The sequence below is a fragment of the Buceros rhinoceros genome, unplaced genomic scaffold (genome assembly GCF_000710305.1).
Source record: "Buceros rhinoceros silvestris isolate BGI_N320 unplaced genomic scaffold, ASM71030v1 scaffold12335, whole genome shotgun sequence".
NCBI classification, from domain to species: domain Eukaryota; kingdom Metazoa; phylum Chordata; class Aves; order Bucerotiformes; family Bucerotidae; genus Buceros; species Buceros rhinoceros.
Genome location: NW_010413477.1, coordinates 43,169 through 67,317, shown reverse-complemented (window position 1 = coordinate 67,317; position 24,149 = coordinate 43,169). Strand labels below are relative to the sequence as shown.

General features: G+C 47.8%; 1 protein-coding gene across 1 annotated transcript in view; it reads left to right on the top strand.

Annotated features, from left to right (window-relative positions):
• Nucleotides 1–19,143: 19,143 nt before the first annotated feature.
• LOC104493988 (transcription elongation regulator 1-like protein) overlaps nucleotides 19,144–24,149 on the top strand; it is a gene marked incomplete at its 5' end in the record, with an annotated part of 31,290 nt that continues 26,284 nt past the window's right edge. Inside the window, one exon of the mRNA XM_010136762.1 lies at nucleotides 19,144–19,269. Coding sequence (XP_010135064.1) covers nucleotides 19,144–19,269 — 126 coding nt within the window. The remainder of the gene's footprint in view (nucleotides 19,270–24,149) is intronic.

Here is a 24,149-nt window from a genome sequence, read left to right as displayed (position 1 = left end):
GCAGTTCACCTGTGCAGTGGCAGCTTTGAGTCTCTGTCTCCCAGCAATCTGTATCGGTTCCCCACGCAGTCACGCAGATGAGATCTGGGGTCCATCAGCTGGGAAGGTGCATAGTGATTCCCTGGATTCATCGTGTGCTCTCCACGAGAAAGCTGTCCCAGGAAAGGGAGCTGTGGGCAGGAGGCCCTGCACCCCTGGGCACTGCCTGCTCGTCCCTTGGGAGCAGGATTGCATGAGGGGCTCCTGGCTGCAGAGAGGATCGGGCAGTGCCCATCCATCCCTCTTCGAGCTGTAAAGCTGGGGCTGGAGACGGACCAGGGGCCCAGAGCCCTGCGGCAGCCGCAGCCCCCAGTGCTGCCAGCTACTGATGCTCGTTGGTACTTTCAGTAGGTCACATCAGGAGTGACACTCTACATGGTGTCATCCTTTGCCGGGTGACATTGGTTTTTCTCGCTGTTAAAATGAAGCACAGAATAGCAGCAGTTTAAGAATAAAAAGATAACCCTTTTTTATTCTAAGTGAGCAGAAGAGTTTGGTTTCACTTCACACGTTGCTTATTTTGATGGCGAACCCAGAGGGTGATTTAATTTGATGGGCTTTGTAAATCACACAAACCGAGCATCCTGATCCCCTTCCCTTCTCACGGCCGAACGCTCTGACTGCGCGGCATTGTACACATCCAGCTCCGGCTGTTGCTGTGCTGGACGGGTGCACTCTGTTTGCTGTAGACAAAGATGATTTTGCTGGGAGAATTGTAGTATTTGATTTTTTTTTTTCCCTTGAATTAGCAAATTGTTTGCTTTCCAGGGACTTGTGTTCACTGGACTGCTTGGGTTTCGTAGGCTGCGGTCGCTTTGGAAATGAAGAAGTTCACTGTCCTTTCACTGTTCGCTGTAGGACTCGCTCCCGTTGTGTACGTTTCCTCTGCATGTGCGGGGTGCTGGTTGTGTGTTCCCAAGGTGTGTTCAGGAATTGATGTGATTATTATGTGGTGGCGAGCTCACCCCGTTCATGGAAATGGAAATGAATACAAGTGAGTCTGAACACAGAGTCAGCAAAGGTTGTTTAATCCTGCTGGGTCCCCACTGACAGATTGCAGGTGCTGAGATGTCCAGCCTCTTCCTCCTAGTTTCTCCAGACTCTTTCTCTTGGTTTCTGGTGGCATCTTGGGTCTGACAAGACACATGGCAAGCTCTGTCCCACGCAGGAGGCTTTGTCTGTCATGGGTAGAGTATTTCCCTTTTCATTTTTTCCCCCTTCCTTTTTGTCTTTTCTTGAGCCTTCTTCCTCTTCTGCCTCGTAGCCCAGGTCAGTAGAAAAGTTCTAAATATTTTTTGTTTTCATATTGAATCGTATTTCCTCGAACATTGCCACCGTTATCATTCTATAATGGGATCCAGCTTTTAAGTGCCTCATTTTTTTGGCACAATTCTGGCAAGATTTCTTTTTAGTCAGTATTGCCACCTTGATACTTCTTTCTCTGGGCAGTATTTCAAAAATCAGGAGAATATTCACCTAGAAAAGCATCAATTGCAAGAACAGCAGCAGATCCGAGACAGCATCTCTGTGATGACAAATGGCGATAAATGGTGTGAGTTTCTCCCAGGCAGCGTGGGACGTGGTGCATTCCAGCTGTGCCATTGCCCTTCTTCCCAAAACATTCAGTAACCCAGAGAAACTTGTTGTAATTGAGAATAATCCTGAGAAGCGTGTGGTTTCCAGTATGTATTTTGGTTGTTGTGTTGCTGTGCTACCCTGAGAGCAGCCCTGTGGAGAAGGACTCGGGGGTGCTGGTGGGTGAAAAGCTGGACAGGAGCTGACAACGTGTTCTCGCAGCCCAGAAGCCAACTGTGTCCTGGGCTCATCCCCGGCAACGTGGGCAGCAGCTGGAGGGAGGAGATCCTGCCCCTCTGCTCCGCTCTGGGGAGACCCCCCTGCAGGGCTGGGTCCAGCTCTGGGGTCCTCAGCCCCGCAGAGACAGGGAGCTGCTGGAGCGGGGCCAGAGGAGCCCCAGGAGTGACCCGAGGGTGGAACCCTCTGCTGGGAGGAGAGAGGGCTCCGGGGAGACTTGAGTGCAGCCTTTTAGAAGTAAAAGAAGAAAGATGGGGAGGGACTTTTCATCAGGAGCTGTTGTGACAGGACAAGGGGTGATGGGTTAAACTAAAAGAGGGAGATTCAGACTAGAGAGAAGGAAGAAATTGTTTATGCTGAGGGTGGTGAGACCCTGGCCCAGGTTGCCCAGAGAGGTGAGAGAAGCCCCATCCCTGGCACCATCCCAGCTCAGGCTGGACCTTGGGGCTCTGAGCACCCTGCTCTGGGTGCACATGTCCCTCTCCCTGCAGGGGGTTGGACTGGGTGAGCTTTGAAGGTCCCTTCCAGCCCAAACCAGTCTGTGATTCAATGATTCATACAGAGAAAAGAATAACTTGGGGCTGGGGTAGCCTGGCTGGTGGTCAGGTGGTTTAAAGGAGTTTCTCGATGAGGACAGCCTCCTCAGGAGGAGGAGGAACCTCCAGGAAGGGGGAGAGCAGGAGCTGCAGCACTGAGTGTTGTTCAGTCTGTGATTACCGAGATGTATTCCAGGAGTTAGTTAATGAGAGCGAAAGCAGGGCATCTAATTTCACACATGATGTATGTGGCTGTTCGAAAGCTTGCTGTAAACATGCTAAGATCTCCATTACTAAATGTACCAACATCTTTCGTGGAGTTGAAACTTAGGGGGCATCTCAGTTCCCTTTGGTGGCCACCTGACCCATAAAACTGCAGGAAAACCTGAAATGTTAGAGATGGGGAATTCCACCTGTGTGACTTCAGGGGGGAATCAGTGTCTGATGGCCCAGAAGCTGAGTATTGTCCAGGTTGTACGATTCATCTTTAAAAATAAAAAGGGTGAGACAAAAACCTTCTGGACAGGGTTTATATTTTCTGTCTTCTAAAGTTGTGGCATCTGAGCCCAAGCAAAGGATCCTGAGCAGTGGGTTAACAGGAGTCCAGGCAGCTGAGCGGGTACCTGGGGACACCAGCCGAGGCTGGGGATTTGCAGCATTTGCTTGTCGAACTCTGGAGCTTAAAGTGGTGTTTAAGTCTTGTTGTTTTCATTATTAAATATGTCATTTTTAATGCCATTATTGGGATTCCTGGGTCATTGTGATGAGAACTCATTAAAAGTTGGGAAATGGTTTGTGTTAACTGCTGCCGGTCACAGAGCTCTCGTTTCGATTTGGGCTCTGTTTTCAGTTATTCAGCAGTGACAGGAGAGAGCTGCCGCCATGCACGGGGGGGATTGTTCCTGCCTGGCATCACAGATGTGTACAGGCAGCACCGAGGAGGGGGGCAGCGCGGTCGGGTCTGGGCAAGGTGTGTCTCGGAAAGGGTGTATGGACTTGAAGAACCATTTCTCCCCAAAAGGGAAAGAATGAGAACCCGTCTAAAAATAATTCTAAGAAATCTTTTAAATGGAGAAGCTTCAGCTTTCTCACAAGACATTCAAAAAGCAATCAGAGTCGCCACTGCCTGCGATTAACACCCGATGAATGGCAAAACCGTAGGGGAGAGGGATTTGGCAAGGCTCTTTTTTGGGAGGTGGGGTGGGGATGGTATTTCACGCCCTCTAAACCAGCTGGTTGGGGGTGTGGGACCGTGCCTGTGGGTGCAGAGGCTGCTCTCTCCACGACTGAGATGGGACAGTGGTGGAGAGGGCGGCTGGTGGCTTCTGTCATCGCGTTCCCCCTCCCTCAGGTCGGGGAGAGTTTCCGTGATTGTTTTTAACTGTTTACGAGCATCAATATTAGAGCGGACAATTTTAAAACCAGGCTAAACGTGGCCCCTCAGCTGTTGGGTTTTAAGAGGCTTTGACTAGTTTTGATTGTGCTTTGGTTTTGAAGCCGCTTTGGCTTTACTTGTTTCTCTGCTCATCTGTTGGAAATTGCAAAAGAACAGGTTGTTAAATGAAGAGAAAGCGGACAGAAAACTCTTAGCCTGGCTCGCCTCATTGGCAGAAGCTGCTCATTGACGCTTAGCACTTACTCTGCAGATTTCCAGCAATGCTTGCTGACTCCATCCACGCATCTTCAGTTCCCGCTCCGATGAGCGATTTACCTCAGCATTTCCTTCTTCCTGAAGTGGTTATGCCGATGCATACTGAAATGAAAGCTTAAAATTATCCCGCTGGAACATAAGTGCAGCTACTGCTTGAGCTGCAGCAGTGCAGGACTCGAATGTGCTTGGTCCCGTCCCAGCAGGGATTTTGCGTTTGCTGTTGAAAGTATGTGGTGACTTCAGCATTTCCCACCCGCAGTGGAGAGTGAGGACAAAGCCACAGAGATTTTGTAGTAGGAACGAATATGGAGGGAGGCTGTTGGAACTTGAGTGAATTAAAACACGGAAGATTTTGAGGAAGTCTGTCAGACTTGCTGCATTGGCCATGAGTAGGGAAGAGGACTGCTCTTAGTGGCTTCCCTGCAGGGGGACATGCATGGGAGGCACGGGAGGGGGTGGGATGGGACGGGACCACATCGCAGCAGGCAGTGGTGGAGGACAGAGGGAAACCATGTCATGTGAGGAAAACATTTGAGGAGCACCACCATGGGGAGCTGTGAGGGAAAGGGCTGAAACTCACCTTTCTTCCAACCTACAAAAAGAACAAGCTTTAGGTTCCTCTCTTGACCCAAAGATGACCAAACTCACTTTCAGAGTTTCACAGGAGTGTTTGGGGCTCTGTTTAATTATTTAAGGTGCTGGGCAGGGTCAGCTGCCCGTGGCAAATTCATTTAGTTGCATAAATGGACATAAATGGTAAGTTCTGACAGCTTCCTGATTCAGCTTTCCCGAAAAGCCAATTTCAGCCGTGAGATACCCAGTTACTGCTCTGGGATTTCTGTGGGGATTTTGGCACTTCACTGAATTCGCGTCACTTGGGTTTGGGGTTGCTGCTGTGGCATCGCTTAGGTGTGAGGGACAAGGGTGGCGATGCAGCGGTGAGCCCTGGTGAGGAGGCTGGAGTTGGCTGTGGGTGTGTGGATCACACGTTCTTCATGGCTCGATGAATCTACTCAAGGACGTGTGGTCCCTGCTCTTTTTCAGGATTTTAAAGTCAACTTGAGGTGTAGTTGCAGTGGCAATTGTTCCCTGCATGGGCTTTGTTTGAGCTGGAGACTTCTTCTAATGCTCTGTGTACAGTTCAGCGCCGTTTGTGGTGATGTGAGAGCACTTGGTGTCAGTTGAGGAGAAGCCGAAAAGTTGCCCATGGAGCTGGGGCGGCATCGAACAGCTTCAGCTGGAACATAGGAAACGGTTCTTGCAAAGCTGAGCCTGTCCAAGGGGTCCAGCAAAACCCTTCTGCCGGTGTATGTGTCAGACGAGCGCTGAGTGACCTTAAATGCTGTGTCCAACTGTCTGTCCGCACACCGAATGACCATCCTGTAAGGCGCAGGGTGACGGGGAATCCAAGCTGGAGAGCACCAGCAATTTGCCGATGTCTCGCCACAAAAGTGAAGTGGCTTCTTTTGCTTTCCTTCCCTCAAACTATTATTTATGTGTGTGTGTCCGCAATATATATGCAATATCAATACAGATCATTTTGAAGGAAAGATTCTCCGAGGTGAACGTTAGTAGAAGCGAAGTAATTTAAACCCATGCTGGTCTGGCACAGATCGTAATCTAGTATTTGTAGCCATGTCATCTTTTTGATTTGTATCTTGTAAATATCTGCGTGTATGAAATGAGATGAAATCATATTTTCTCCTCGTCCCTAAAAATCGATTGTCCTGTTAAAATCGTGGTGAGTGAGGATTATACATTGCAGAGCGGTATCATAACGTGCAGTTGTGTAGGGCGGTCCAGCTGTTTTTTCTGCTCTGTTTCTGGGTATGCCCTTGGTAAAGAACAAGGGATGTAGGAGGTGGTTGAGGACACGTGAACATGACTGTGTACCACGGCAGGTCTGGGGACCACCCCCCCCCAGCATGGCACGGCTCCAGCTGCCCACACCAGGTGAGCAGGGACCCAGCATGAGGTTCCGTAGTACACACCAGAGCCAGAATACGTCTTCAGAGACAAACCTTGAGCTTTCTCCTACTCACACCATGATTCCAGCAGCTATTTGTGGAATTACAGTTTGTACAAAGCTGGCAGCGGAGAACCAGATGCTGGAGTATGGGAAGAAATGCAATGGCAGGATGCTGGAAATGGGAACCCAAACTGGGATTCTTGAGCTTCTCCTGGTCTCCTGAAACCTGGTGTGGCTTCTGCAGAAGTAGCAAGCATTGTAAAAAGAGGAGATGTGGGAGGAATCAGTGGTACCAAACCAATCTGTGCATCAACCGTTGGGGCCCAAGAGCATCCCGAGGTGGAAGACTCCATCCCCACCCAGGAAGGACCATTGTTCCATCCACCTCTGTGGGCCACGGCGGCTTGGCCCATGCTGGTGACTTGCACTCAAGCGAGTCATCCAGCAACGCTGTGTGAATTCTGGTGTCGGAAGGATGACTCTGGGCCTGCCGTTACCAAGCAGCGATGGTTTTGTTTTTCCCGAAGCTCTTTAGATAGTTTAAGCCCCAAGTTTCAAACAAGGCAGTAATGAAGACGCAGGAGGAGAGTGGTATGTGGCCCTGACTGGGCTCTGCAGAAGTAATTGCCGTATTATCAGGGGTTGGCTCTGCTCCAAAACATATCTCACCTAATTATCTGAAACTGATAGTGACACACAGCTTGACTATCATTTGACATGACAATTTACTTTTGATTTTATCTTTAAGGGAACAAGGGATCATTGCGTATAAAAATATAAAACCCAAAAACTCACGATCTTTTTTAATTTTCTCGGTTTCTCGTGTATCGTTTTTCTATGAAATTTTGTGTATTGGTTTCCTGAAGAATACAAACACCGATGCAGATTCAACGTAACCCAGTGCTTCCTGGGCAAGGAAAATATAGCTAGAAAATATTAAAACACTCCCAGGATTTTTCTTCACACGGTGGCAGAAGGACTGGATTGCTTCTTAAGCTACTAGTGAAAATTCAACACTGATGTGTCCAGTGTCACCTGCTGCAGATGGTCCTACAACTCTGCACCCCAAAAATTCAATCTCAGTTCTGTTAACGTCTGATGCCCGGAGCACTGCTGAACAAACAGCCCTGTGGAGATGCGTTTGCCCTTTTGGTTTTGAAAAGAAACTCCTGAAAACCAGCGTTGCCTCCGCTTTAGCCTTGAAATTACAGATTTAGAGGCAATTACATGTTCCAGTTGCCAACTCCCTCTGCCGGTGTGAGCTGGTTGGGTTGTGCACTGGTGGCTCTGTTACCAGCTCAGAGCTGTGGAGCCTGTGCCCTTCTGGAGACCAGTTTATCATTCACTGCAGAAGATTTCCAGAGGAAGGACACCTTATGCACTGGAACTGTGACCTGGGGAAGTGGCATGAGTGAGATTCCTAGGCTGTGCCCTTGAAACAGGGGACAGGGAGTTTTTCAGCACTGCCAAGCCTCCCTGTCTTCGGGAGAGGATGTTCATCCGCGCTGATCTCGTGCTTTATTTCCCTTTTGGTATCGGGTGAAACGTGCTTTGTTTAAATTTCTCTTTGCTGTTGTCACTAGCCCACGTTCTGATTCCCGTGCTCAGCCACATGGGAGAATCGCTGAAAACCAGAAGAGCTGGTGAGGAAAAAATGTGCCAAACAAACTTGTTTTCTTAGGGCTCCTAATTTGTCTTTAATGAACTATAACACATGTATAATTTTACGCATGTTTTGCATATTTTTAAAATCATTTTTTCAGAAGAAAACTGTAGCTGTTGCTCAGACCTCCCAGCTGATCTGGATCTGGCACAATGTTTTGGTTCCTTTAAAATTTCATGATAGAAAGTGTTTCTAGCCCAGAACAGCCACTGTGTGTGTCGCTGGCAGACAGTGAGACCCATCACTCCCCAGTAGGCTGGCATTGCTGCGGACTGGTTTGGCTCGAGAAGGATCCCTTTTTGGTTGGAAAAGACCTTCAAGCTCCTCGAGTCCAACAGTTCCCCCAGCAGGTCCCCACTGACCCCTGTCCCTCAGCACCACCTCGACATGGCTGGGAAACCCCTCCAGGGGTGGGGACTCCACCACTGCCCTGGGCAGCCTGTTCTTCCCACGAGCCCTGGCAGAGCTTGCCTGGCTGCCGGCTCCGATAGCTCTGTATGAACCTGTGTAAAATGGAAATGAGTTTTGAGGCATTTGTATCTTAGGTTTTATTTTGCATATAAATGTTGATTTCATTAAAATTTGTGAGAAATTTATATATGGCTGATACAAACACAGAAACTTGTGTCGAGACATACTACAAGCCAACATTTTTCCATTTTTTTAAAATACCCCTTTCCCAAAAGAAAGAGCTACAGGAAGAGGAAGATCAAAGAATTTGTTTCTTTGCTAAGTGTGTCTGAAAATGCTACAGGTGCTGAAACCTTAGTCTAGGCAGTAGGTTTATGGCTAAGGGAGATTGTATCATGAGAAGCCTTTCCACAAGTGAGATGAATCTGAAGTGTTTGTCCTGTCTCAAAATCCCATGAGAAATTAAGTTTTTTCAAGGAGACCTACATTAGCATGTAGGAGGATGTAAGAGTTGGAGGGTTGATCTTAAATTTTACCTGCAGTGATGCCATGGATCTGTCAGTTCTGTTGGTTGAGGTAAGACACAGGTCGTGCTGAAGTACTTAATATCTACACATGTACTGAGAGAGGTATGAGATTATTTTCTGATCTTGAGAAGCCTGAAGACTAATGAGTGACCATGGGTGGTCACCATCCCGTCAAGGGATCTGCGGTACAGATGCCCACGTCTCCACTGGGTGACTTCTTGCACTTGCCAAAGACCCTCAAACCACTTCCCTTGAAAATCTGAATACGAAAAATGTTATTGAACGTTCTGAGGGGTTGCAGGGAAGAGTCACGGTTGTGTTCGAGCTGCTCCCTCGTCATGGAACGCAGCGGAGGGCTTTGTGGCTGCCTGAGTTGAAGCGCTGCCAGTCAGAGAACTGAGTTGTGAGAACTAAACAACAAGGAATATTGTTTGTTTTGTGAGCCACTGTAGTAAAGACACATGTTTGTACCCAGCCTAAGTAAGGATATTCTCATCCAAAACAAACAAATACTTGTTTTCTCTCTTTTAACTGCACTTTGAGAGCTGAATCTCAAGCACCTTTCCTGGGTGTCCCAGCTGATTCCTATGTCGATTAGTGGGAAGATTCCCTGTGTGAGCTCTGAGCAGCGGTTGGACCGTGCTCCCTGTGCTGCTGCTGCCCTCCCATCCCTCTGCGATGCCTCTCCCACTGCTCAGGGCTCAGCTGCTGCATGCCAAGTCCCTCAAACCGGCTCATTACGTGCAAGACTACTTAGAATGTAAATATTTTCCAATAATCTGAGGTTTAAGCAGAATTCACTTGCCAGCCTGGCTTTTGCAAATGGAACAGAGCATGGTTGTAATGAGATGTAAATATTTTCCAAACGCTTTTTGGCTGGTCTGTGAGCCGTACCCAGCACATGCTGTTCAAACAGCTGCTCTGGCCCTGGGCTGGCTGCTCTTTGAACTTGGGGGCCCTGCACCCACTGCTGGGTGTCGGGGACCCGCTGAGGGGTGTCGGGGAGCATCGCTCACCCCTTCGTTGTGCCCAGTCTCTTTGAACTTGGGGCCCCGGCCCCCACTGCTGGGGGTCGGGGACCCGCTGAGGGGTGTCGGGGAGCATCGCTCCCCCCTTCGTTGTGCCCAGGAATTAAATCTGGGCAGAGCCCTTCCTTGGTGGTAAAGGACGTAAAACAAGGCTTTCAAAGCCCCGTAATTCATCGCAGTGGGAGGAGGTGGCTTGCCCTGGAGTGCTGCGATGGCTGCGTCTGCTGACCAGTAAGTGTGCGAGAAGATGGGCAATTACCTCCTTAAGTAGTTCTCTGACCTAACGAGCGCTGGTTTCCTATGGATTTACGTCTCCTGGTGTTTAAATAGGTGCAAACTTCAGTTGAAGCTGTTTTGACATTCAGAGCACTTTTCTTTCTGGTGGATGCTCAGGCACTTCTGAAACGAGCAGGTGTTGCTGTCGCCTTCCTTCTGTCTGAGGACTTCCAGCCTCTCTGCTGCTCCCTGCCCTGCTGGTCATGAGTACAGAGGTGGTCCTTCAGCCTTTGGAAGGGCAGCCCTTGCTTTTCAGAGTTGTACAAAAGCTACTGGTAGTTTCAAATGTATTTGTGGAGGAACAGGTACATTTGGGCAAATATCCCCTAAAAAAGAAGGTATGAAGTAAAAAACTGGGCTTGTGCAGGAGCCAGGCTGAGCCTAGAGCCATGCTGGAATCTCTTCTATCTTCTATCCCAGCTCATTCAATACATTACTTCTGCTTTCCAGTAGAGTAGCAAAATAGATCTTCAATAGCAATTTCCTTTTTTTTTTTTAATTAAAATTAAGAAAAAAACCCTAAAATAAAACCACAGGACACCTGGACAAAGAACTGCAGAGTAATCAGGCTGATTCTGCCAAAAGCAACGATGCTGCCAAAATGTGAAGTGGTATTACTGTTGGGATAGAGAACTAGAGAAGTCTTGATTTATAAATTCCTCCTCCTTTTTCCTCTCTGCCCACACAAGTCGGGGCTGCCTATCCCGTGGGGCATGGCCAGCGCTGGGAGTCGAGCACCCCTGGGGATGTGCTGCTCCAGCTTCCCAGCCTGCGGAGGGAACGGCCGCGGGCTTGTGAGGGCTGCTGATGCCTCAGGGGGTTGCTTTGTGTAAAGGCTTGCCTAGATGTGCACGTACAGCTGGGCACTGTCGTGGAAACTGTCCCTTTTAACGGCAGATCTATGTAGTTCGCTGCTGAAGACCAGACTGTATCGAGTCAGTGTTATGGCCCGTGCTTGGAAGGGGCTTTGCTGGGCTAAGCAGCTTTCCAAGCGTTCTTCCTCCCTTGCTGGGTTAGTTATGAACCAGTGGATGTGTGGCATTGCTCTGGCTGCCAGTTCAGTCCCGTTCTCTGGCCCAAGCTGGCCCTGCTTGCCACTCGTCCCTTCACTCCTCTGTTGCACGGGGAGGAAGGGGAAATCGAGGGTGAACCCTGCGCTGTTCCACCCAGCACATCTGGCTGTGGCTTACACAGGTTTTGGGGTAAAGGTGCTTTTAAACTCCTGGGGTAAAAGCAGTTTGCATAGGCCTGTCCTCCTCTGTCAGCAAGCAAACAAATCCCCTTTGCAGCCCCTTGTTGAATTTGCATCTGTTTCTGGTTTCCAGTTGAGAAGTCAGGGTGCCATTAGCAGGTCCCAGGTGAGGGACCACTCAGCCATGGAGCTCAGGGATGCACCATCAGTCGTCATTACCCTGCGGAACTGTCTGCATGGCAGATACCAGAGGAAATTACAATGACTGCCATTCCCACCCCTCAGCCCAGCTTTTGGAGCTCTTGAGGTGGTTGTAGTCACTGCACCTTCCCCTGTAGCATCACCGTGTATTGCAGCGTGCTGGAGATTTCCCCCAGTAACCCAACACTGGAGGGGAGGGAAGGAGGGGAGGCAGGCTGGGTTTGCTCTGCCGGACTTGGGTGAGACTCTGACTTTTTACTGGTTTAAATTTGGGGTGGGAGAGAGGACAGGGCAGGCTTTGCTGACCCTTGCAGCAGCCGGGCAGTGTCTGTGCCAGCTGTGCTGGAGATGTTTCTTGTGAGGATTCACCCAGCAGCACCTTTACAGACCAGTGAGGGTAGCTGCTGCTCAGAAAACGCAATGCGCTTTGCACTCTGAATCAGAAGGGAAGAAGATAATCAGATTCAGAAAGTGCTGAATATTTTTAATGGATGTATCTGGGCCTTTCAAAGAAGCAGAGTAAGGAAAGATAATTCAGCAAAGGTGGCTTCTAGGGAGCCTTGGGTTTAGTCAACTGAAAATGGCCTTGAGGAAAAGCACGATGTGACCTTGACGAGAAGGTGGAAGCAGAGCTGAGGGGCTGAGTGGAGCTGGAGGAGTCCGCATGCTTTGTAAAAAATTGATTTTTTTTGTTACTGTTCACTTCCTCCTTTGTTCAAGCAAAGAGACTTCTCTTGTCCTTTGCAAATCAGCAGTATTGCCCAAATTACCTAGTCATGACGGATGTTGCTTCTAAATGAAGCAAGTCCCTGGGCCCTGATCTTCACTAACTTCTGGGGCTGTAAAATGGTAACAGCAATAATAAAACTAAATTGGAGTATTTCTGTGTGTTACTGGCTATTAGACATAGCGACTGAAATTATTAATTTCATTGCTCTCCTCTTTTCAGTAGTAAACCATGTGTTGGTGTTCTAGGGATTCTTACAAACTAACCTCCTGTCATTGACAACCAGATGAGCCAAGGGGGATGGTCCTCACGGGGAAGCAGTTTGACCAGTATCCCCGTGACCTTGGCCTGCGGATGTCATTCGCCCAGGTGAGCTCCCCAGGGGCTCGGATCAGGCAAAGTCCTCCAAAGGGGTATTTCAGTAATGAAAGAATTGGACCAGATGGGGATTTATTCTGTTTCCTTGATACCGAACCATCCTGCAGTTGCTTCTTCTGCCTGTGACCTTCCTCGGCAGCAGAAAGACGACATTTCTCTGCTGGGCTTGGTTTATATCGGTTAGTAGGTTCTCTCTGATGCTTCTTGCCTGCCCTTTTTAATCCTAGTTGCACAGCTCTTTAGGTTACTATCATATTTTTCAAGATTTTTCAGCTTTACCCATTTGTTTCTCTCAGCTCAAGTCCAAATCCCGCAGGAGGCATTAGGGAGACAACAGAAATGAGTTAAATGTGAACCATTGTCAATGGTTTTTATAAGCAAGCTGTCGTTTCCCTGCAGCGTCACGCATCGGGTTTTCATTCCCAGTTGTTAGCTCCAAACCCCCGAGCTGCCCGCGGCAGCGGCTGGGTATTACGGGCATTTCTCAAAGCCGTGCGTGGTGCCCGGGATCGAATCCCTCTCAGACCTCCTGCCTCAGGAGAGGGCTGTTTGGTGAAGAGGGTCAGCCGCTGTAGGGACACAGTGAGGTAGACGCTGCGCTGGGCACAGGTGCCTTTCCCTCGTACCTGTCGCGGTGCCCGTGTTGCCATGGCTGTGTCTATGTGGGAGGGCAGCATCTTCCCGGGACGGGGTGAGGCTGGCAGCGTCGACCCGCTCCTTAGCTGCTGCTGAGGGATTGATCACCATGTGGCTTCTCTCATCTGCTTCAGCTTTCTGTGCCTTCCAGCAGCTCCCGGGAGTTTGAGTGAGATTACTTCTCAGTTTAATGCTTTTCCTTAAACCAGGTTTGTGATTTGGCAGTGTTGCAGCTGTTCGATTACATTGGAACGAGGCAGATCCGTCCGTGTCTGTAGTGAACTGCAGGCCTTGGCTCCTGTTTGCTGGTGGCTTCTGCTGCCAGATGTTCAAGGCAGCACCAGAACAACAGATAAGCTGGGACAAGGACGAAGGGCAGCGTGGGAGAGGACCTGATGGAGGTCTGTAAGGTCGTGGGAAATGTGGGGAACATAACAAGTATTACACTGTCTCTGTGCTTTTTTTCTTTCGCCTTTTCCCTGGCTATCACTACGTCCCTCCATTCCTACACCCTTCCCACGGTGCTTCAAATTAGCTGTGGCTGGGAGCTGGCTGCTGGTCAGGAGGGACCTTTGCTCGGATGCAGTGTGTCCATCTACGCATAACATTCTTACAGATACATTACAACATATTTTGTTGTTCATATTTGTGAATTAGGGCCACGTTTCAAACCAAGGGTCTCCGTGCACTCAGCAGGAGCTGCCCATCTACATCACACCCGACGCACTCATGGCTATTTCCCAAATATGGCCAAGGGTTTGTTGCCGTTTTCTCTTAATTTGATTTTATATCCCATTTGATTATTAATAGTAGCTCCATCCTTTGCTGCGCATAGATTTTAGTCTGAAAAACCCACAGAACCCAGGAAAATTTTGAGTGAAAGTCTAGTCCTTGGAGGTTGAGATGTGCTCGGCGTCAGAATTCCTGCCCGTGTCTGGATTTTACAGTGCTGTGTTCCTCCACTCGTTGAGTTTGTGTGATTCAGGATTATTATCAGTAAGAAATACGAATTGATGGCAAATTTCTGAGTATTGTGCTCTGCTCCCCAAACGGCTGCTTTCTGCTGGTACTCACCGCAAAAGGAAGCAGCAGCTAAATCTGCCGCTGTGAGGAAAGCTCTTGCGAGTGTTTAGATTCAATATTAGCTTTTTATTTCATATTTATAGGTTGTCTCCTGCTTTAGACTTTTCTGGTGTTGGTTAGCCGGGTTTTGTTTGATTTTTCCACGCAGAAGTGGAGTTGCTCTAAAGGGTATCAAAGAGGCAAAGCCCAAAGCCTGCCTTACATCAGTATCGCTCTGCAGGTCCCCCTGGAAGGGTAAGGCAAAGCCTTTCCTGATAAGAGCCAGACCGCTGAATATTTAATACCCTTTATTAATACATTCTCATTACATTTCAATTTGGATGTAAAAGAACAATCATTGCAGCTCACATTTGACTTAGGAATCAGCATATCTCAGAGTACCTGCTGGGCTCCTCACTGAGTCTGGGATTTTCAGTGTTACATCAGTTTGAAAGTCAACAAAATTAGACTGTTAATGGGTTTTCTAACTCTTTGGTCATGGCACACTTCTAAAAATTATATTCTTGGGTTTTTTACCACTGAAAACTATATCCAAGGGTGTTAAAATGTATTTTCCATTTGTCGTTTTGTTTCTGAGCTGTTGCAGGTGTGAATAAGCGTAAAAATTTCTGTCCTCTGTCCTCTAGACACCAGTGGGCTCTCACAGGAGCTTTTCAGTCATAAATAAACCCGGGCTGGAGCATCCTGTTCTGCACCAGGTCGGATGGCTGGGTCTGTGTAGAGGACCATGGCTACGGTTTGGGTGAACAACCAGCGGTTGTACTTCACTGGGCAGGTGAACAAACGGGGCCGTTTCCATGTGAGGAGCCCCCGTCCCAGTCCAATTTCCTATTTACTTGGCAGTTTCTTGCCAAACAAGTGTTCTGATGGTGTGGTTGAATTTCCCAGGTTCTTAAGGGTATTACCCTGATGGACTCCTGTGCAGGCTGAGCACCTCGCTGGGCTGGCTCGGTGTGTGAGGAGCCCAGTGCCGCTGCCGTCACCTGGGCACACTGGGCTCTTACGATTGATGCTGTTCCTCAGTCAGTCTTACAAACCTGTTAATAAAACCAAATTCTGAGATATATTTAGTGAAAATAAATGAGTGACAAACTGTGCTGTTCAGTCCTGCACTAAGAGCTTTTGTCCCATGGCATAAAGGGCAGTTTTGCAAGAAGAAGCGTTGCAGGAAGAAAAGCTTTGGTTTTGGGAGCGTGATTCAGTGCCCATAAAGCTCAACAGAGACACTTGTGCTTGACTTCACCAAGGGTAAGATTAGACCCATATGATGGATATTTTCAATATGAATATGATGAAATAAGTTATGTGGCCCCTGTTGGGCACAGTGCTGTTAAAGGCTTCTTGAATCACACTGAGGAAAATTAGGCTTAAACCGTTGCCAAACTGCTAGCCCAGCTTTAAGATAATGATGGAAATGCCATGGCTTAATTGGAAAAGGTAAGAATTAAGTCTAATAGCAGGTGCAGGAGACCTGCACTGCCACGGCCAGCTGTGGTGCGGTCCAGGACCAGCATCACGTTATTTTGCTGTGGGCAGTGTGACTCCCATTAACGCGGGTCATTAACATCCATGCGTTGTGTACTGGAGCGATGAGAGCCCACAGGTCTGCTGAGGCACCGAGACAACAGTTATCAAGGATAGTTTTGCCCTGAAAGTCTATCTTAGCCCTTTCAACCGGGTCACGAGCATCAGTAAAGTATCTGCTCCCTCTCCTGAGGTCTGTTTTGGCCATGGGCAAGTGGAGGCAGGAGCTAGCAGCAGTGATCTCTCTGTTTGCTACGGGGTAAAAACAGAAACAGCCTTAAAATACTCTTTGCTGGAAATAACAAAGGTGGAAATATTAGTTGTCTGTTCCAGGAAAAATCTACGGTCTAATTGCATTTGACTCCTGGAGCATGCCTGGGGACAGCAAGGTCTGCTGGAGGTGAGGCACTGCAGGTCAGTTACGTGGTGGGGAATTTCCTGTTCTCTTCTTCAGGTGCTTAAGCAACACCTTAAATGCCATCTCAGATATGCCAGATGATGGTGTTGTTCAGTGTAACCATTCCCAGTTTGGCCAGAGCAGCTCTGTGACTTGGTCTCCCTGAGCTGCCCTTGCCCAGGAGCAGAGGAGAGAGAAGAACCTTCCTGGGGGTTGAAACAGCCCAACAGCACCCCAGTGCTCCCCTCTGCTTCCCCCATCAGGGATGCAAATCAGCATCTGCTCATCAGGGATGCAAATCACTTGCAGAGCTTCATCAGGTTTCTGACCCCTGCACTCGTGCCGTTTTCCTTCTTTGTCCTTGTAATGTCCTCCTTGCAATGAAATTGAGACCTAGGTCACTTGTGTTTGTAAGCAACAGTAAAACGCATCTGCACCGAAATCCTCTTAAAACTGGACAGCTGTTCTCAGAACGCATGACTTGCTGCTCAGGGCTCCCTGTCTCTGACAATCATCAGAAACTTCAGAGAAAAGATCACTTTTATCCTCCTCCCCCTGCCTCCCCAGTACTGCTTTATAGTAAAAATTGCCTAAACTGTATCATGAAATGCCCAGAATACGTGTGGGTGGGTGTTAGGTTCATGGTTAGCTCTAATTCCAACCCAGGCTACGTTCAGTTCATACCGAAAGCTGCTGTTGCGTTACGGCATTAAACTCTGTCCACAGGGTTTATTAGTATTCCAGATCCATCCACCGCAAGTCTGCTTTTTATGAGCACCAACAACTAGAAAGCATAAATATTTATTCCTTAAAGGTTATGATTGCCTTAAATCATTCAGGCTTTTCTGGTGAGCGTCAGATATAATTACACTAAGCAGTTGAACTTGATTTGCATGTATGAAATAACACATATATTTGATTATATATATATGTATATGCTTGACTCCAGTCTGGTTGGAAGCTGTGAGCTAATTGCTTCCATCACATCAAAAGACGAACTGATTATTTTATTGTTCCTGGATGTGGTAATAAATCAACATAAAGAAGCAGTCGAAATTATATACTGGAAAGTCACGTTTCACCATGCAGCATACGCTGCAGTAACGAAACGAGCAGAGCTCCCCTCATGTCTAACTACAGGGAGATAATTAAGTACGTTATGAAAATCATCCCAATTTTGGGTGTAGAGAATTGCTTGTGCACTTAAATTCACGTGCATGCTTTAAGCTTACATCTCCCCGGTGTCCCTATAAACCTTGGAGTTCAGGGGAGAACCTTCAAGTGTGTGCAGCTGTAGCTCATGTATGGTTCATCCGCTGCCCGGTCTGATTTGGGGTCCGATGAGTTTTGGATCAAGGAGCAAGGCAGCCACGTGCACAAACCTCACCAGACTCATGTCAGATAATGAAATACCATGTTAATCTGTCTCTCACGACTCTGGAAGCAATAGGATGGAAATGTCCCTTTTGTTGTCATTAACATTAATTTGAAATGCCAAAGAAAATCAAACAGCTCTTGTCCTATAAGATGTTATTCTTGGAATTAATTGTGTAGTAAAGTGTATCTAGGTAATAGATGGAAATCCTAGATTTAAGAAATTCCGAGCGTGTGAAAACCAGAATTTCAGCCCATTCAGGCGTGTGCCCTGTTGGGTATCTCTGTAAAACTGGAGGGGTTGTTGTGGGTCTGCTGTTGCGGGGACGACTCCCTATAATCAGAGGCACCTTTGACTTCAGTGGTGGAACTGATGGTTCCGCAGTGTTTCTTTATATTCAGGTTGCTCATCAAAGTAAATAGTTTTGCCAGGGGCTTTGACAGAAGCAGAAAGAAGAAATTGTCGTTGCCTGAGGTCCGAACGTTGTCTCGAGCTGGAAAATGGTTCACTGTCTCGTTAGAGATGACCGAGGTACAAGTGCCTCCAGGTACACTATTGTGCTGTAGGTAGCACAACAAACATCACCCTGACCTGTTCCTCTTCTATAACTGCTTTATTTCTCATTCCTTCTTCAAAGTGAGTATGGATTGAATTTGTCATAGTACCTTGCCGGGTAATTTCTTTATCATGCTACTGATGGTGTCCTGCAGGGATTTCCCTTATGCTGAGTTAATGGCAAGGAAAAAAAGAAAATAAGAGAGAAATAATAAAATGTTTCCTTTTGTGGTGTTTATCCTGAGGCTGCTTCTGGCAGTTCATCTTCCCTGTGCCCAATGGGTAGCCTGTGCTGGGGTCATTGTCTGCAGCCGGTTCTGCCACCCCAGGGAGGACACCACCGGGAGAATGGCACGAGGCTGCTTTATTGGGACAGTGGATCGCAGAGCTCTGGTTGTTGCTGTCTCCCCTCTCCCCCTGCTCCATTAATATTAATGTTAACGATCTAGCAGCTTCTCTTGGTACCTGTTTTTCTTTGTTCTAGACCACCACAGGTCTGGGGGGGGCTCTCACGCACCATCACACCTGGGCATACGTGGACACTTGCGCAGCTAATGGGATGCTCCAAGTTTGACCTCAAATGCAGCAACAGCTGCAAATTCTCAAGGGTTAAGTAGCCTGGTTTAACTGGCGCAGTTCTGGCAGCAGACCCGGGTTCCTACTTCATCGTGAATATCATGTATGATAGTGGTTTCTGTTTTGTGACTTGTCTGAGCAGACTCGGATTCCCTCACATAAAGCTGCTGTTTTAAATTCTCAGCAAAGTAATTTCCCACGGATAGAGAGGGACACAAGGAGTTGGTGGTGAGTTGTTGTAGAAACTGGAGGTGTGTTATTTCTCCTTAAATAAGAAAACTGATCTTGCTGTAATCTGTTCAGAAAGGACTTGCAAATTCATCTTTTGAGGGGCATATTTTTATTAATTTAAAATTTCTGCCGACACTTATTTACCAGGAATCAAAGGACGTGACGACCAGACTGGACCAATGATTCAACTAAACACAACACCTATTGTTTTAACTGTGCGAACGGGTATGGGGAGATGGTTTAGCAGGAGGTTAAAAGAACAGTCTGTGAACTACAGCTGGGAAAAACCCGAGTGTTTTAAAGGTATTTTTATTTGCTGAGGGAAAAAAAAAAGTTTCCGTATGGTTCGAATGCAGGTTCTGCCTCCAGAATGGACACTCACGTGGGCCCTTTGATGCCGACGCAAGTCACCCGGCTAACTGCTGTGTCGGCACCGGCCGTGACCTTCATGGCGACCAATCTGATGGATCAGACGCTAGCAGGTGAGGTTATGTTTCATCTACTGAAGCACATGCTGTGTGTTTGTGTGCTCCCCCCCAGCTGTGCTTCCTGAGCTGCACAGAAATGGGGAACCCTTAAGAAATCCACTCGTTTTATGATGTTTAGCTAATTACGACCATACTCAGAATGTTTTGGATCCTGCTTAGTCGGTCTGGCAATGGGCTTTGCATTTGGTGATACAAAAGGCAAGTTCCTGAAATGTCCTTGAGGGCTTTTTGTGTCCCATGCCAGTGGTATTCAGGAGCATTACTGTGATAACGTGGTTGTCTTTTGGATAGTTGCTCCATGAAGCCTCGTTGGCTGAAGCCTCCGAGGATGCTTTACGCTGCAGTGTGTGATAAAACTGGTTTAGTCACTGTATTGTAAGTGTGTGTGGGTTGTGGTGAGAGGAGGGGCAATGCTCTTCCCAAAGGCTGGAGGACATCCCGAGGCTTTGTGCAGGTTCACGTAGATGCGTTGCAAATCACAATCCAAAAGCGACCAGATTTTGATGGAACATTTTCCTAATAATGTGCGATTCCTCTTACAATACCAGTGCCAGGAGCTCTGTTAATGGAGGTGAGATGCTGTGGTGGGGCTGGATGGGTTGAGTCTCTGCCCGATCTGGGTGCACGTGGCCATGGAGAGGGTCAGCCAGCCGTTGCCATGGGGTCCTGAACGCACCTTCACTGTTCAGTGTTCCACTGAAAGAGCTGGTGTTTATCAGGAATTTCCAGGTGTCAATTCAGCCATAATTTATCTGATCCTCCACACCTCGGGATTAGTGTGGTGGTGGAGGTGTTGGAGAGTTAGAACTGAGTGTCCTTGCACTGTGTGTGTCCACGTACAGATTTTTGGTATGGAAGCTCTCACTTGTCCAGCTAAGCTGTTTCCGTCGTGGGTGCCTCTGGCTCAGCGGCTCTAGCCATGGCTGAGAGAAAAGTGTTATAAAATACTCTGTGGTCGGTTGGGTGAGGCAAATCCATAAGGGGAGCTGGAGCAGCTCACTTGGAAGCAGCTCTGCCTGCTGCTGTACCTGTCTTGGGTAGGAGCCTCTGATGGAATTTGTGTTGCTGAGTGTTCCAGCTCTATCTGGAAATTGCTGAAAATTTTATGACACAGATTCCTGAAAACTGAAGGGAAGTCCATGCTCATCTCTTTCGACATACTTCAGTTTAAAGTTGCTCGTTTGGTTTGGTTTGCTTTTGGTAAACACCTCCTGCTTTCATTGTCTGTAGTTGTGCTTGGAGACCTGCACACTCCTCCTTCAAGCCAGAATCGTACTCACTTGGTTCCTTGATAGACACGAGTGAGATGGAGGAAGTAACTAAAGCTGTTCCTGGAATGTAGGGACAGGAAGATGAAGATTTGTGCGAGGGTCGTGCTGATCCGCGGCTTGTTGAAAACTGAAATTGTGGTTTCTAGTGTATTTTGGTCAATATATTTCATAATCTTTTCAGTGGCAGACCTGAAAGCACAAACACTCCTGATTTTATCCCTCAGGCTGAATGAGGATTTAACTGTGTGAAGCCTTTTGATGTCTGGGTGACCTTTGATGGCGAGGCCAGCAAGACATTTGGTCGTAGGCTGCCCAAATCAAGTGGCTGTACTGTTGGGGGCCATCCCTTGGGAAGAGCAATCGTTACATTTTTATACGGATAAAAGTCATATAAATAACATGAAGATCATATTTTAGTTTCCAGCTTTCTCTTGAAAATACAAAATACCATCGTCTTCCTCCTTTAGCCGTCTTTGATTTGCTGACAGTTACATTTAAGAGAAAAATGATAATAATTTCACTCAGATTTGGATTGGATTTTTCTTCAGCGTTTTTGAGGTCATCACTCTCTTCTACGGGTTGCTACAAACCGTCGCTATCGCCCATGGAAAACCAGTCAAAGTAGGAGTCATAATTAAGAGCAAATGACAGTAATAAAGGTGTTTTCACACATTGGCCTCACAGTGCTGCAGAAGAGCAAACACGCACCTTAGGAAGCTGTTGGGAGATGCTGGGAACCTGACAAAGTCCTGGGTCAGCCTGGGCTGAGGCTGAGCTGCTCCAGGGATGCTGCGGAACAAGACCTGGAGCTGAGACCTTCTGGGGCCTGGGTGGCAAACTCAAGCATGCAGCCTGGTCTGAGCCACCAGCACTGGCCAGGTGTGGTGGAGACGTGGCTTAAGAAGATCCCATCCTCTGAATTTGGGGGATTTTTTAATTACTTAGAAGCTCTGGACCTTTAAAAATGCTCTGAGTGTCTCCAGCCCAGGAGCACTGAAGCACAGGGGCAGTTGTTTCGAAGAAAGAATTAGGATGGACAACCAGAATACAACCTGATAAGCCATGAATCTTACATCTAGTACATGGAGTGCTTCAGCAGACCTCTACAAGCCTGTGCCAGCATGCTTTGCTGCCAGGACACGCAGTGGCAGGATTAAGCTGGCATACAGACTTTATATGGCATTACGCGGGTTTTGTTTTGCAGTGTATATAAGCCTTTCTTTGACTTGGTTTCTAAAGAGAAAATTGGGCGTTCAGCAAGGGTTGGCATAGTTGGATTTTGCTCATGACAACACAAAATCCATCTTTCTCTGAAGACAAAATAAAATGTTCTGTATTTCTGGAGCAGAAGGATTAAATTTTGTAATGGTCCTGGCTTCTAGTAAGCATTTATTTTTGTCTTGGAAGCTGGAAAAATCTAGTCTCGAGTACAAACCCAACTGTTTTGCTTTGCGGTAGGTACAAGAGACGCGGAGCTGCAACTACCTCCCTCACTGAGCTCTGCATAATTTCATAGAAAGGCAGATCTCGCCTCATTAAATGCCTTGAAGGTCAATGCCAAGATCTTGAACTTGATATTTAAAGAGTCACATGTGAAGAGCAGAGGAAGGAAGGTCATGAAGAATCAATGAAGGTCTTTGAGAGCCCAGCTTAGCCTGGGGCAGCCTCACAGGGGTGCAGGGCTGGAGAGGGAGGCTGTGAAGTGTTACAGCAGCCTGAATGAGGGTGAAATCAAAAACCAGGCAGAAATACCCTGCGATGGGCTTGCAGCTGCCTGGGGCTCGGAGAGGGAGGAGATGAATCGAGTGGGGGGGCCTGTGCTGTGCCCGGTGTTGGTGGGAGCTGGTGCTGCTCTGTGGGCAGCGACGATGCTCGTTGTGGTGCTCGTTATGATGCTCGTGCCTGTGCGGCTCCATGGGAAATGAATGCATGGGGCCAGTCATGGGAGGTGGGGATGGAGCGTGCTCCACCCTGCCTGGTGTCTGAGGGAGTAAATAGCCTAGTAGGGGGGTTTTGTTCTTTAACAGAGACACTGTTTTCATGGTGGTGGAGAATAGCATCTATTGGCTGTGTGCCTGAAAGGTCCAGCAATGGAAGGAGTTTGTCCTTGAGCTCTGCACCAGCCATAGAGCCCGTGGTATGGTACAGGAGGCCAAAAAATGTCCTTGTTATTCTACTGCTCCTGTTACAAACCTCCAGAAAAATGAAAGGGTGAGTGGGAAGAGATTGCTGCAGAAGGGAAAAGACACTGCTAAGGAGACTGGTTCTGCAAGGGAAAGCACAGCCAAAGTGGCCAAAGCAGAAAATAGAGACTAACTAAAAGGTGAAATACAGGGTGCAGGCAGGATCAGGATCTGTTTTTCTGAAGCGGTGATGATGGGCTGAAGGTGGGATCCTGCCTGTGGAGAGGGGCATGGACCCGGCTGATGTAGCCAACACTGAAATCCCACACGTGGCTCGAGCCAGAAGCAAGAGGAGGAATGGAGAGTCAGGCACATGCGGTTTTCAGGTGAATCTCAAAAAAGAAAAGCAGTAAGGTTGTGGGGAGAGACAGAACTGACCTGCAAAGACACTGCTGGGGTAATGAAAGCTGCATGTTTAGATGGGTGCCCTTGAAGTAAATCCAACTCTCTAAAACATTTAGAATCAAAATTTGAAACTTCCTGTGAGATTACCGGAGGTTTGACCTCTAAACATCTTTGCAAAACAAATTTTTATTATCTCTTCTCCATAGCTGCTTCTGGAGTGAATCCCTCTTCCCCTTCCTCTCTAATTCTGCTCCTAAGAAGATGTTTACTATCGTACACCTACATCCTCTGTGATATACTCAAGATAATTTTGGTACTTCACCTTTCCTTTTCATGCACTGCATTATTCATGTCTCTACCTGCCACGCAGCCTCCGAGAAGTCTTTTTAATCGGTATCTTTATCGTCCCATCTCCAGCGCATCCTTCAGCAGCAAATGCGGGAACACATCATCAGTAATTACACTGTGAAGTTTAGGAGCAAAAAAAGTGGTGTGATTATGTTGGAAATACGTCCCGAGGGCAGCCAGGGAGCCCTGAGCTCGTGTTGGGGAACACCAGCTTGAATTTTTCTTTTGGCATTATTCTTAGGGGAAATGGTCGCAGTGTTCAGCTGTAGCTATAAAAATAAATTACTCCTGTTGTGCACAGTGACTTTCAGGACTTTCTTTTGTTATTTTATTTAATTTTTTTTATTTCCATCTTATTTTATGTGTGCTGACTGGTGAAAATGTTGTGGAAGCATGTTTAACATGCGAATGCCTAATGCACTGTGTGCTGCAGGAGTTCCCTACGTGTGCTGCACCAGTGAGGCTGTATTTCGAGTGAAAACTACAGCCCCCAAGTCCCTCCCTGGGACTTCAGCTTTCCCGTTTGGGTGCTGCGAGGGAGCTTCTCAAAGAAGTTAAAAAGAGGTTGCGCTGGGCTCTGGCAGTACAGAGTGTCTCCACGCTGAAGATGTGCAAGGTTCAATGAGGAGCGAGGGTGGCTGCCTGTGCACGGGAGCTTCCCCACACCGTGATGCTCTGTACTTCTGTCCCATCTTCAGTAATTAATGAGCAGGATGAGGGCAGCTAT